Source organism: Bombina bombina, chromosome 5 (assembly GCF_027579735.1).
Source record: "Bombina bombina isolate aBomBom1 chromosome 5, aBomBom1.pri, whole genome shotgun sequence".
NCBI classification, from domain to species: domain Eukaryota; kingdom Metazoa; phylum Chordata; class Amphibia; order Anura; family Bombinatoridae; genus Bombina; species Bombina bombina.
Genome location: NC_069503.1, coordinates 1,022,809,361 through 1,022,821,998, shown reverse-complemented (window position 1 = coordinate 1,022,821,998; position 12,638 = coordinate 1,022,809,361). Strand labels below are relative to the sequence as shown.

Below are 12,638 nucleotides of genomic sequence, written 5' to 3'. Positions count from 1 at the left end.
TTCAACAATTAATAAAAAGGTATGTGCATTAGGATCCTTTGTTAGCTGGATTAATTCTTGTGCATTATCACCATGTTTAGATCTGTGCAAATCCAAATAGAGCCAAATAGTGAAATATTAGAAATATGCATTTGGATCCTTTGTTAGGATCCGAATGCAGAAAAATGCGCTAACAAATAATCATATATATATATATATATATATATATATATATATATATATATATACCCACACATACAGTATTTCACAAAAGTGAGTACACCCCTCACATCTTTGTAAATATTTTATTATATCTTTTCATGTGACAACACTGAAGAAATGACACTTTGCTACAATGTAAAGTAGTGAGTGTACAGACTGTATAACAGTGTACATTTGCTGTCCCCTCAAAATAACTCAACACTTAGCTATTAATGTCTAAACCATTGGCAACAAAAGTGAGTACACCCCTAAGTGGAAATGTCCAAATTGGACCCAATTAGCCAATTTCCCTCCCCAGTGTCATGTGACTTGTTAGTGTGGGAGCAGGTGTGTTAAATGTGGTGTTATCGTTCTCACACTCTCTCATACTAGTCACTGGAAGTACAACATTGCACCTCATGGCAAAGAACTCTCTGAGGATCTGAAAAAAGAATTGTTGCTCTACATAAAAATATAAGAAGATTGCCAAGACCCTGAAACTGAGCTGCAGCACGGTGGCAAAGACCATACAGCGGTTTCACAGGACAGGTTCCACTCAGAACAGGCCTCGCCATGGTCGACCAAAGAAGTTTATTGAACATGCTCAGCGTCATATCCAGAGGTTGTCTTTGGAAAATAGCATTATGAGTGCTGCCAGCATTGCTGCAGAGGTTAAAAGAGTGTGGGGGGGGTCAGTCTGTCAGTGTTCAGACCATACGCTCCGCACTGCATCAAATTGGTCTGCATGGCGTCCCAGAAGGAAGCCTCTTCTAAAGATGATGCACAAGAAAGCCAGCAAACAGTTTGCTGAATACATGCAGACTAAGGACATGGATTTCTGGAAGCGTGTCCTGTGGTCCGATGAGACCGAGATAAACTTATCTGGTTCAGATGGTGTCAAGTGTGTGTGGCGGCAACCAGGTGAGGAGTACAAAGACAAGTGTTTTTTACCTACAGTCAAGCAAGGTGGTGGGAGTGTCATGGTCTGGATCTACATGAGTGCTGCTAGCACTGGGGAGCTACAGTTCGTCGAGAGAACCATGAATGCCAATATGTACTGTGACATACTGAAGCAGAGCATGATCCTCTCCCTTCAAAAACCGGGCCGCAGGGCAGTATTCCAACATGTTAAAAACCCCAAACACACCTCCAAGATGACCACTGCCTTGCTAAAGAAGCTGAGGGTAAAGGTGATGGACTGCCCAAACATGTCTCCTGACCTAAACCCTATTGAGCATCTGTGGGGCATCCTCAAATGGAAGGTGGGAGAGCGCAAGGTCTCTAACATCCACCAGCCCTGTGATGTCATCATAGAGTGGAAGAGGACTCCAGTGGCAACCTGTGAAGCTCTGGTGAACTCCATGCCCAAGAGGGTTAAGGCAGTGCTGGAAAATAATGGTGGCCACACAAAATATTGACACTTTGGGCACAATTTGGACAGTTCCACTTAGGGCTGTATTCAATTTTGTTGCCAACGGTTTAGACAATAATAGCTGTGTGTTGAGTTATTTTGAGGGGACAGCAAATTTACACTGTTATACAGGCTGTGCACTCACTACTTTACATTGTAACAAAGTGTCATTTCTTCAGTGTTGTCACATGAAAAGATATAATAAAATATTTACAAAAATTTGAGGGGTGTACTCACTTTTGTGAGATGCTGTATATTTAAAAACAAAAAGAACATTTCTTATATGTGAAAAATATTGGACTGTAAAATATAAATAACTCATGTCGGGTTGAGCACCCTTGGTATAACCCAGTGTCGGGTTAGCACGTGAGCGATAAGTGTTAGCATGACTACTATGCTAAACGCTAAACAGCGCTCCACTTGTAATCTGGGCCAATGTGTGATAACAATACCTTACTCTTGTGTAAGTAGATCGATGCCCCAACTGGAAAGTAAAACCTCTGATGAATAAGGAAAAGCAAAAATAACGTGGTTTTTAATTCAATAGAGCATTTAGTTCTAAACAAATTATATTTTCTTATCGCAGGAGTAGACTTGTTTGAAGTCTGTTGCATAGGTTTTTCTAATTCATTGGTTTTCAAACCTGTCCCCAGGCCTCCCTAACAGGCGACTTATTGAGGTTATCTGAACTGGAGCACAAGTGAAATAATCATCTGATTAGTAAACAGGTTTTTTACCTGCTCTCTTCCTAGGTAATCCTGAAAACCTGGCCTGTTGGGGAGGCCTGAGGACAGGTTTGAATGTATTTTCCTTTAATTTTTCATATGTAATACATCTTAAATTCAATTATTATTTTTATACTCACTATTATATTAAAACTAGACCATATTAATATGAGTAATGATGAATTTATATTACATCTGAGTAGCCTTAAAGGGACATGAAACCCAAACATTTTCTATTGTGATTCAAACAGAGCATACAATTTTAAACAAGTTTCCAAATTAATTATTTTCTGAAATTTGGTTTGTTCCCATGATATTCTTTTTTGAAGATATACATAAGTAGGTGTCTGGAGCACTATATGGTAGGAAATACTGCTGCCATCTAGTGCTCTTGAAAATAGGGAACATTATTGCAAAACTACTGCCATATAGTGTTGCAGACATATGCACCATGCTGAAAAGATACCAGGAAAAAGAAGAAAATTTGAAAATAAAAGTAAATTAGAAAGTTGCTTAAAATTCAATTTTCTGAATCATGAAAGAAAATTTTGGCCTTCATGTCCCTTTAAGCTATTGGGATACAACTTTGTTTTTTTTACACTGTACATTCTGACAAAGATTTTAGATATATCCAAAGAGAGCATCTTTTTTTCTATGACTCAACACCAACTAACAATGCAGGGAATTGCATGACTGCTATGCATGGAGGATTTTCCTGTTTACCATCTGTATTTTCCATCTGCTACTGTGATGAAATGCAATCCTTTGGTCTTTAAAAAGTAACTGTGTCACACGGAGTGCTTCATGGGCACAAATACCTGACATATTTTCCAATACCATAAAACTCCCAGTCTATTTAAAACACAGTAACTCTTCATTCAGCTACTAGACCTACAGATCCATGCTTCAGTTCATAGATCAGTTAAAGCTTTTAAGATATTAAAGCAAGGTTATGGGATCTGAAGAGGTAAACACTATTAAACCCGCTCAAAGAGCTACTAGAAAAATTCGTACAGCTAGTTTGGTTTCCAGCTTAACTAAAGGTTGGCAACGGTGGGCGTCCGAACATTCAACCAAGCAAGAACAAGAACCTGCTGGTTGGACTCCAACCTCAGATGAAATTATTGAAGAAAAGTTAAAACTAAAATGGGAACCAAAAGCCAAGATTGCTGTTGCGCCTGAAGGTATTCGTGGTCTTCAAGACTGCAGTGACTCCCAAATAAAAACTAAAGTTGTGACCAAAACTGTTTCAAGCAGTATACATGAAAAAGGAAGGGACATTGGTTCAATAACTGAGAAATATGAGAAAGAACAGAGTTCTCTAAATAATGAGTTGACAATTGATAAAATATTGCATAGCAATGTGTCTCCAACTAGGAGAAGAAAATGTTCAAATCTTGTATCTCAGCTCACTAAAGGTTGGAAAGAGATGGAGAAAGATGGTGAAGAATTGATTTCCGTTTCAGGGCATGCCCCAACGCTTACAGAGTGCCGCAGTGATAGTCTGGAAACAGAGGACAGCGGATATGGAGACGGTGAGGGGGATGCAAAGCCAAACTTGGACAAAGAGAAAGAAGATGATGGGTCAGATAATGATGCTGCACGAATTAAACGATCATCATCATCACTGTGAGTTAAAACATGTTCATATCTGACTTCTTTCTTTCATGAGTTGTTAAAGTGTTCATAATGTATTATATTATGCTAAGAGGTTATAGGTTAACATTCAAAACGTAGCCAGAATTGCAATGGAAAAATGTTTAAATACACATTAATGTACAGTATGTAAATAAATGACACCTGCAAATGTGACAGTGGCCTAAATTTCCCAGGGTCCTCCAAACATTCAGCATTCATTATTTGCTTTAGCTAAAAGGGACATAGAACCCAAATTTTTTCTTTCGTGATTCAGATAGAGCATGAAATTTTAAGCAATTTTCTAATTTACTCCTATTATCAAATTTTCCTCATTCTCTTGGTATCTTTATTTGAAATGCAAGAATGTAAGTTTAGATGCCGGCCCATTTTTGGTGAACAAGCTGGGTTGTCCTTGCTGATTGGTGGATAAATTCATCCACCAATACAAAAGTGCTGTCCAGAGTCCTGAACCATAAAAAACTTAGATGCCTTCTTTTTCAAATAAAGATAGCAAGAGAACAAAGAAAAAGTGATAATAGGAGTAAATTAGAAAGATGCTTAAAATTGCATGCTCTATCTGAATCACGACAGAAATAAAATTGGGTTCAGTGTCCCTTTAAAGTGATAGAAAGATCAAAAAATCAAAATGTGCATGGGTGTATTTGTGAGAGCACGTGCACCAGTATTCAAACACTACACCTTCTCAGTGAGTCAGCAGTGACTTATATGACTCAATACACACCACTGCCAGATCTATGATAAGGCATGGTATTTGAATACACTGGCCCTCACAGGATATGCATGTATGCCACTGAATAAACAGTAATAACTTTTACTGGAAGCATTTTTACTTATGGAAGTATATTGCAAAAATGTTTCACCTTTGTCCCTTTAAACTCACAACCAAATTCCCCATGAAATATTTAAAGGGACATTAAACTAGGTATAATGATGTATTCAAAGCAAAACTGATCCCACGAATAATATATAGATATATTTTTAAATAATATTAGTTTAAGTATTGAAGAAATATGTCATGTCCTAGTTTCTATAAAACAAATGGGTACCACCATGTTGAAACCTGCTTCCCCTATTTAATCTCTTCTGATGAGGGTAATTAGGGACTGATAGAAGAGTGTAACTGTGTAAACAATAGCTGTATACAATGTAGTAAAGTTCCCATCGTTACTTTATCCCTTCTGTATAAATGTTACCCACTGGATTATGCAGGGGATATGAGATAAGAAGATCAGGCTTTAAAATCTAGGATAAGAATAACGTTATAGTACCAGTAACTTTATGGAAAATCAGGGAATCAGAAAGCCCATCATTTTCAGAGTTAAAGGGACAGTCTACTCCAAAATGTTTATTGTTTAAAAAGATAGATAATTCCTTTATTCACCATTCCCCAGTTTTGCACAACCAACATTGTTATATTAATATACTATTTACCTCTGTGATTACCTTGTACATAAGCCTCTGCAGACTGTCCTCTTATCTCAGGGCTATTTGTTTATTATCTATTGACTAGCACTTTAGCCTATAGGTGCTGTGTCCTGCACAACTCTATGGGAGAGAGCACAATGTTATCTATATGGCTCACATGAACTTGCAGTATCCTGTTGTGAAAAGCAAATTAAAAGGATGTGATAAGAGGATGTCTGTAGTGGCTTAGAAACAGGCAGAGATTTAGAGGTTTAAAGGTTATAAAGTATATTAATACAACAATGTTGGTTGTGCAAAGCTGGGGAATGGGTAGTAAAGGCATTATCTATCTTTTTAAACAATAACAATTTGGGTGTAGACTGTCAATTTAAATACAGGAAAAATAGTAAAATAAATAATTAAACTATTTAGGGTTTTTTAACTACCATATATTACAATTAGTGTTTAAAGTCCATTTAGTAATATATTGTAAATAACTATGTACTTTCATTATTTATTTTGCCCTTTTTCCTTTAGTTTAACTATGAAAATTGTCAGCTTTTACACTGTCCACAGAAAGTCTAAGTTACATATTGCAGGGTGCAGTATGAACCTGTAACATGCTACATAGTAACTGCTTGATTAGTGTGGGATCTCATTTGTCTGTCCATAATTAGCCACAGCAAAGGACATACAATAAAGATATTTTAGAATGTTTAAAGAATTTGTCCAAAGACTGCAAAACATTGCAAATTTTGCTACCAGAATGGCGACATTCTCTGATTGGTTGCAGTTTGTAATTTTAGCATTACCAACCCAGCCACACAAGGGAAACCCCCATCTGTTGTACTCATGACAGTGTATTGGATTTGTATATAAAGTGAGTCTGTATATAAAGCCAGGGAGTCTCATTCTATTATACAGAAAAAAAGCAGGAATGATTCAGCCCAAAAAGGCAAAGTATTGCAGTGTTAGGACCAGTCAACATTGGGACACCTTGTAAGTTGGTGACTGGCTAAGCAAAATATGGCTATATTGTGTGACTAAGATCCCAATCTATATAAATCAGAGCCAAACCACCTTAAGGCAAGAGAAGAGAGTAGGCTACCCCAGTCTCTTTCCTTAAAGGGACACTGAACCCAATTTTTTTCTTTTGTGATTCAGATAGAGAATGCAATTTTAAGCAACTTTCTAATTTATTCCTATTATCATTTTTTCTTCATTTTCTTGGTATCTTAATTTGAAATGCAAGAATGTAAGTTTAGATACTGGCCCATTTTTGGTGAACAACCTGGGTTGTTTTTGCTGATTGGTGGATAAATTCATCCACCAATAAAAAAGTGCTGTCCACATCTGAACCACAAAAAAAGCTTAGATACCTTCTTTTTCAAATAAAGGTAGCAAGAGAACAAAGAAAAATTGATAATAGGAGTAAATTAGAAAGTTACTTAAAATTGCATGCTCTATCTGAATCACAAACAAAAAAAATTGGGTTCAGTGTCCCTTTAAGGACACTGAACCCAATTTGTTTTTCTTTCGTGATTCAGATAGAGCATGCAATTTTAAGCAACTTTCTAATTTACTCCTATTATCACATTTTCATAATTCTCTTGCTCTCTTTATTTGAAAAGCAAGAATGTATGTTTAGATGCCGGCCCATTTTTGGTGAACAACCTGGGTTGTTCATGCTGATTGGTGGGTAAATTCACCCACCAATAAACAAGTGCTGTCCACTGTACTGGACCAAAAATTGGCTGGCTCCTTAGCTTAGATGTGTTCTTTTTCAAATAAAGATAGCAAGAGAACAAAGAAAAATTGATACTAGGAGTAAATTAGAAAGTTACTTAAAATTGAATCACAAAATAAAAAAAATTGGGTTCAGTGTCCCTTTAACTGCACATGTGCAAACAGAGTTAATGCTATATATGTGTATTAGTTTGTGATTGGTTAACAAGGGTCATTCTGTTCTGGGGACAGGGAAAACAGTGAAAATTATCCTGCATTTTTGTTTAATGTCCCATAAAGAAACACTTGTGCAATTTATGTAAATAAGAGGACTAGATGGTTTCTTCTCCTAAACTTGTCCAATTCAGCAGCTAATTTCCGATACTACTCTACTTATCTCCCCGATTGCAACACACATTATTGGCAAATTTGTTTCTAATCCAACTTCCTGAGTCTGTGCATATACACACTTACCTTGCTAAATTATCTTCCCATCTTACATAGAATACTTTTTTTTTTTAAATAACAGAATTTTAAAATACAATTACCTTAAAATAAAACTTCGTGGCCAGTCATTTGAAAATTAAAGTACCTCTGCAATATCCGGTCTGTTTCAGAATTTTACCTCCTTAATTAACTGTGTCATATTCCAAAATAAACATGCAAACACAAAACAAATCATGTTATTTCTATCAATTATCTTTCTGCAGCTCTACTAAAATGTATGGATGTCATTTCTGAACAAAAACATAATTACTAACATTTAAAATTTGCCTCAAGGTTGATACTTAATAAGGGTTTCAAGTACCTAAAAAGAAAATTCATTATGACTTAAAATATTTAGTTTAATAATCCCTATTGCACATTAACGCTTAATAAATATCACCAACTGCAAAATGTCAGGAATTATTCTGACAATAATACTGTCTGTCAATCTAAGACATATGTAAGAAGTTGTAATATATGCCACCTCGTGGTCACAACTGGAACTAAATTATGTATTTCTTTTTCTCAGGAGTAATAAAGCTGCTGCAAATCTTAATAACATAAACAAAGCTTACAAGAGATACAGTCCTGTAAACAATATAAAAGGCAAATGGGAAAAGTGGTCGGATCAACATATCCTGAGTCAAAAACTAAATCCTTTTAGTGATGAATTTGACCAGGAATTTGCAATGTCAACTAGACTACAGAAAGGTGATGAGGGTTATGGCCACCCAAAAGAAGGAACAAAAACTGCTGAAAGAGCTATGAGGGCCGAAGCACATATACATCGTGAGATGAGGGATTTGTGTTTTATCATTGGAACCTTGGCTCAGCCTGGAAAAGATGGAAAAGTGAGAGTTACATTTGGGGAACTATTTGATAGATATGTGCGTATATCTGATAAAGTAGTTGGAATTTTATTGCGGGCTAGAAAACATGGCATGGTGGACTTTCCTGGTGAAATGCTGTGGCAAGGGAGAGATGATTATGTCATAATAACATTGTTGTAACAAACTTCTTGGAATTGTTTTGTAGTAAAGTATTTTTGTATTATTTATTATACATTGAGCAAAAGGGAAAAGAAGCCAGCAGAGACAAATGTTTTAAAATTGTATTACCTCTTTTTTAATCTGTTAATCAAATATTTGCTTCACAGAATATATAGTTGACCAAAAAATAATACAATGAATGTGTAAGCAGCAGTCTCAAACAGACATGTTAACACAATAAAATAATGCTATACTTCAGTAGAGCATTTTATTACACAAATGTCTCTTTAAAAATATGTATAAACCTGCAATGCCTTTAAGCCATGTAAAGAACAAATAGTTAAACTTCAGTTCAGGAGCCGCAATGCAGAACACACTTGAGCAACCAATGAGGAAAGGTATAATCATGTGGCCACCAATCATTGGCTTGCTCTTGCTCAAGCGCGTCAATTCACCTTGGCTTCTAAATAGTAATATATCTGTGTGTTTAACAATTTTGATGAGCTTAAAAATTGGGCAATTGTGTAATAATACAATTCTTTATGAATTAGAACGTTTTAATATTGCATTAACATGTCCCTTTAATTGAACAGACACATAGTTCTTGCTAATAAAAACACAAAACGTGAACTATAAACACCCTTTAATCCCTTAATTAAAAAAAATAATACTTATACAGACATACATTGTTTTATTGCACTTCATAGATATTGCTCTTTTTACAAATTGAAGGGTTGTGACAACCCTGTGTCAAGCAAGTCTTTTGGCGCATTAAACAACAAAAGTCTATCTGCGCCATTTTTCAAACATGTAAACCTATAAATACACATGAATACACCTACATATACACACCACCAAAAAAAAGATTATAACTCACTGAAGGCTCAGATGATGGTTAGCATTTTTTTTTTAGCAATAAAGTATTTTTTTTTAATTAAGGTTTGAACATAGTTTCATAGTGTAAATATAACTTTTATATGCACTGGGAAACAAAAAAATTGTGTGACTTTTTTGCTATATTTGTTTTATTGCTTTGGTCTGGAACCAAACCCGCAATATCTCCGAGGTACAACTGTTTTATTCGAAACAATCTCAGATCTAAATTTCAATTTGTAAAAAGTTCTAACGTAGTCTTCAAAATAGTATCCTCAAAAGAAAAGACACAGTTCATAGCATAACACTGCACAAATAATTGAATCTTCAGTGGTGACAGTATAATGCTCACATCTCCCTCATTGGTGCTTAACCCATAGTGACTTTATATATCCTTGTAACAGATTTAAAATTGTTTTAAAAGTGTATACATTGTATTGTTGTTTACATTATTTTAATAGAAGAAGATTAAATCAGAATATGATCTTGTTTTGCCATTGGTTTATTTAAACACGCTAAAATCTCAGAGCTGGATTTAAGCTCTGTAGTATGTGAGTATTATACAGTCACCACTAAAGATTTGATTATTTGTGCAGTTACGCTATGAACTGTGTCTTTTCTTTTGAGGATACTATTTTGACGACTACATTGCATCTTTTTACAAATTGAAATTTAGATCTGAGATTGCTTCACCTAATATAAGTATTTGTTAATTAAGGGATTAAAGGTGCTTATTGTTACTAAATATTTTGCTGTATATGTCTTAATTTTTCAACAATAGTTGCCGTAGCAATTTTTATTTTTTTTCACAGTTAGATACTTTACTTTGTTTCATTATATTCATTAAAGGGACATAAAACCCCCAAAACTTATTTCATAATTCTGATAAAAAATACAATTTCAAACAACATTCCAATTTACATATATTATTTAATTTGCTTCATTCTCTTGGTATCCTTTGTTGAAGAAGCAGAAATGCACTACTGGGAGCTAGTTAACACACTTGGTGAGTCAATAACATGAAGCATATATGGGCAGCCACCAACAAAGGATAGCAAGAGAACAAAATAAATTATATAATAGAAGTAAATCAGAAAGTTGTTTAAAATCACTTGCTCTATCTAAATCATGGAAGAAAAATTTGGGATTTCATGTCTCTTTAAATGTAATTATTTTTTGTACTTATCTAATTTTTAGTAGATAGAGAAACAGATAAATGAACATTTCTACTTTTTTTTGTCTCATGTTTTATTTATGCCTCTGTAAAAATCATTAAAAAACGGTTTCTGTAGGTTTTTTCTAGCTTCAGTCTTACCTATATGCAGTTCTTAAACAGATTTGGATGCTACTTTTGTAATTAAGCTCACTCTGCAATAAATCTTTATGGGGTTGAACAATAGATTCTTTTTTTTTAATGGTAATAAAGGCTGCACTTTTTTGAGAATATCTTGTATTAAAGGGACCTTAAACGCTGAGCAACATGTTATGTAAGTCCAAAATATGTGCAGAATTATGTAACATCAGGATAGCCTTTTATTTGAAAAAGTTTTAATAAATACCTAATTTTGGAGTGAATACTATACCTACCTGTAGCATGCTCCAACGCTAGGTAAAGCATCCAACAGGTTTACCTAGCGTGGGGGCGCTCTGCATGTATGGTGCAGCTAATCTCGCTGTGATTAGACAGTGAGGCTGTGACACGTTAGTTGAAAAAACTGCCGCACAGAAGTGGCTGAATTTTCCAGCACTGCCTTAACCCTCTTGGGCATGGAGTTCACCAGAGCTTCACAGGTTGCCACTGGAGTCCTCTTCCACTCCTCCATGATGACATCACAGAGCTGGTGGATGTTAGTCCCCCACCTTCCATTTGAGGATGCCCCACAGATGCTCAATAGGGTTTATGTCTGGAGACATGCTTCGCCAGTCCATCACTTTTAACCTCAGCTTCTTTAGCAAAGCAGTGGTCATCTTGGAGGTGTGTTTGGGGTCGTTATCATGTTGGAAAACTGCCCTGCGGCCCATTCTCTGAAGCTCTGCTTCAGTATGTCACAGTACATGTTGGCATTCATGGTTCCCTCAATGAACTGTAGCTCCCCAGTGTCGGCAGCACTCATGCAGGCCCAGACCATGACACTCCCACCACCATGCTTGACTGTAGGCAAGACACACTTGTCTTTGTACTCCTAACCTGGTTGCCGCCACACACGCTTGACACCATCTGAACCAAATAAGTTTATCTTGGTCTCATCGGACCACAGGACATGGTTCCAGTAATCCATGTCCTTAGTCTGCTTGTCTTCAGCAAACTGTTTGTGGGCTTTCTTGTGCATCATCTTTAGAAGAGGCTTCCTTCTGGGACGACAGCCATGCAGACCAATTTGATATAGTGTGTGGCATATGGCCTGAGTACTGACAGGCTGACCCCCGGCCCCTTCAAACTTTGCAGCAATGCTGGCAGCACTCATACGTCTATTTCCCAAAGACAACCTCTGGATATGACGCTGAGCATGTGCACTCAACTTCTTTGGTCGACCATGGCGAGGCCTGTTCTGAGTGGAACCTGTCCTGTGAAACCGCTGTATGGTCTTGCCCACCGTGCTGCGGCTCAGTTTCAGAGTATTGGCAATCTTCTTATAGCCTAGGCCATCTTTATGTAGAGCAACAATTCTTTTTTTCAGATCCTCAGAGAGTTCTTTGCCATGAGGTGCCATGTTGAACTTCCTGTGACCAGTATAAGAGAGTATGAGAGCGATAACACCAAATTTAACAAACCTGCTCCCCATTTACACCTTTTCCACTTATGGGTGTACTCACTTTAGTTGCATCGGTTTAGACATTAATAGCTGTGTGTTGAGTTATTTTGAGGGGACAGCAAATGTACACTGTTATACAGGCTGTACACTCACTACTTTACATTGTAGCAAAGTGCAATTTCTTCAGTGATGTCACATGAAAAGATATAATAAAATATTTACAAAAATGTGAGGGGTGTACTCACTTTTGAGAGATACTGTATGTATATATATATATATATATATATATATATATATATATATATAGTATATAGGAATACCTATTTAAAAATACTTAGAACATATTCCCCTATGTGAAGAAAATTGTAATGTGAAATATTTACAGTAAATACCTAGTTAAACACTTTATTAAATATAAATAATGCATAAATAT

At 36.0% G+C, this 12,638-nt stretch overlaps 1 protein-coding gene across 1 annotated transcript; it reads left to right on the top strand.

Moving 5' to 3' along the window:
- Positions 1–3,183: 3,183 nt before the first annotated feature.
- On the top strand, positions 3,184–10,849 carry ABRA (actin binding Rho activating protein). The gene is made up of 2 exons (XM_053715281.1): positions 3,184–3,945; positions 8,120–10,849. Exons 1-2 carry the CDS (start codon positions 3,269–3,271, stop codon positions 8,598–8,600), a joined length of 1,158 nt encoding a protein of 385 aa, XP_053571256.1. The 5' UTR covers positions 3,184–3,268; the 3' UTR covers positions 8,601–10,849.
- Positions 10,850–12,638: the final 1,789 nt, after the last annotated feature.

Bases quoted from the DNA above. Each gene is read 5' to 3' on its own strand.
- ABRA (XM_053715281.1), top strand. From the start codon at position 3,269: ATGGGATCTGAAGAGGTAAACACTATTAAACCCGCTCAAAGAGCTACT. The intron at 3,946-8,119 runs GTGAGTTAAAAC...TCTTTTTCTCAG, and splicing joins AAACGATCATCATCATCACT to GAGTAATAAAGCTGCTGCAA.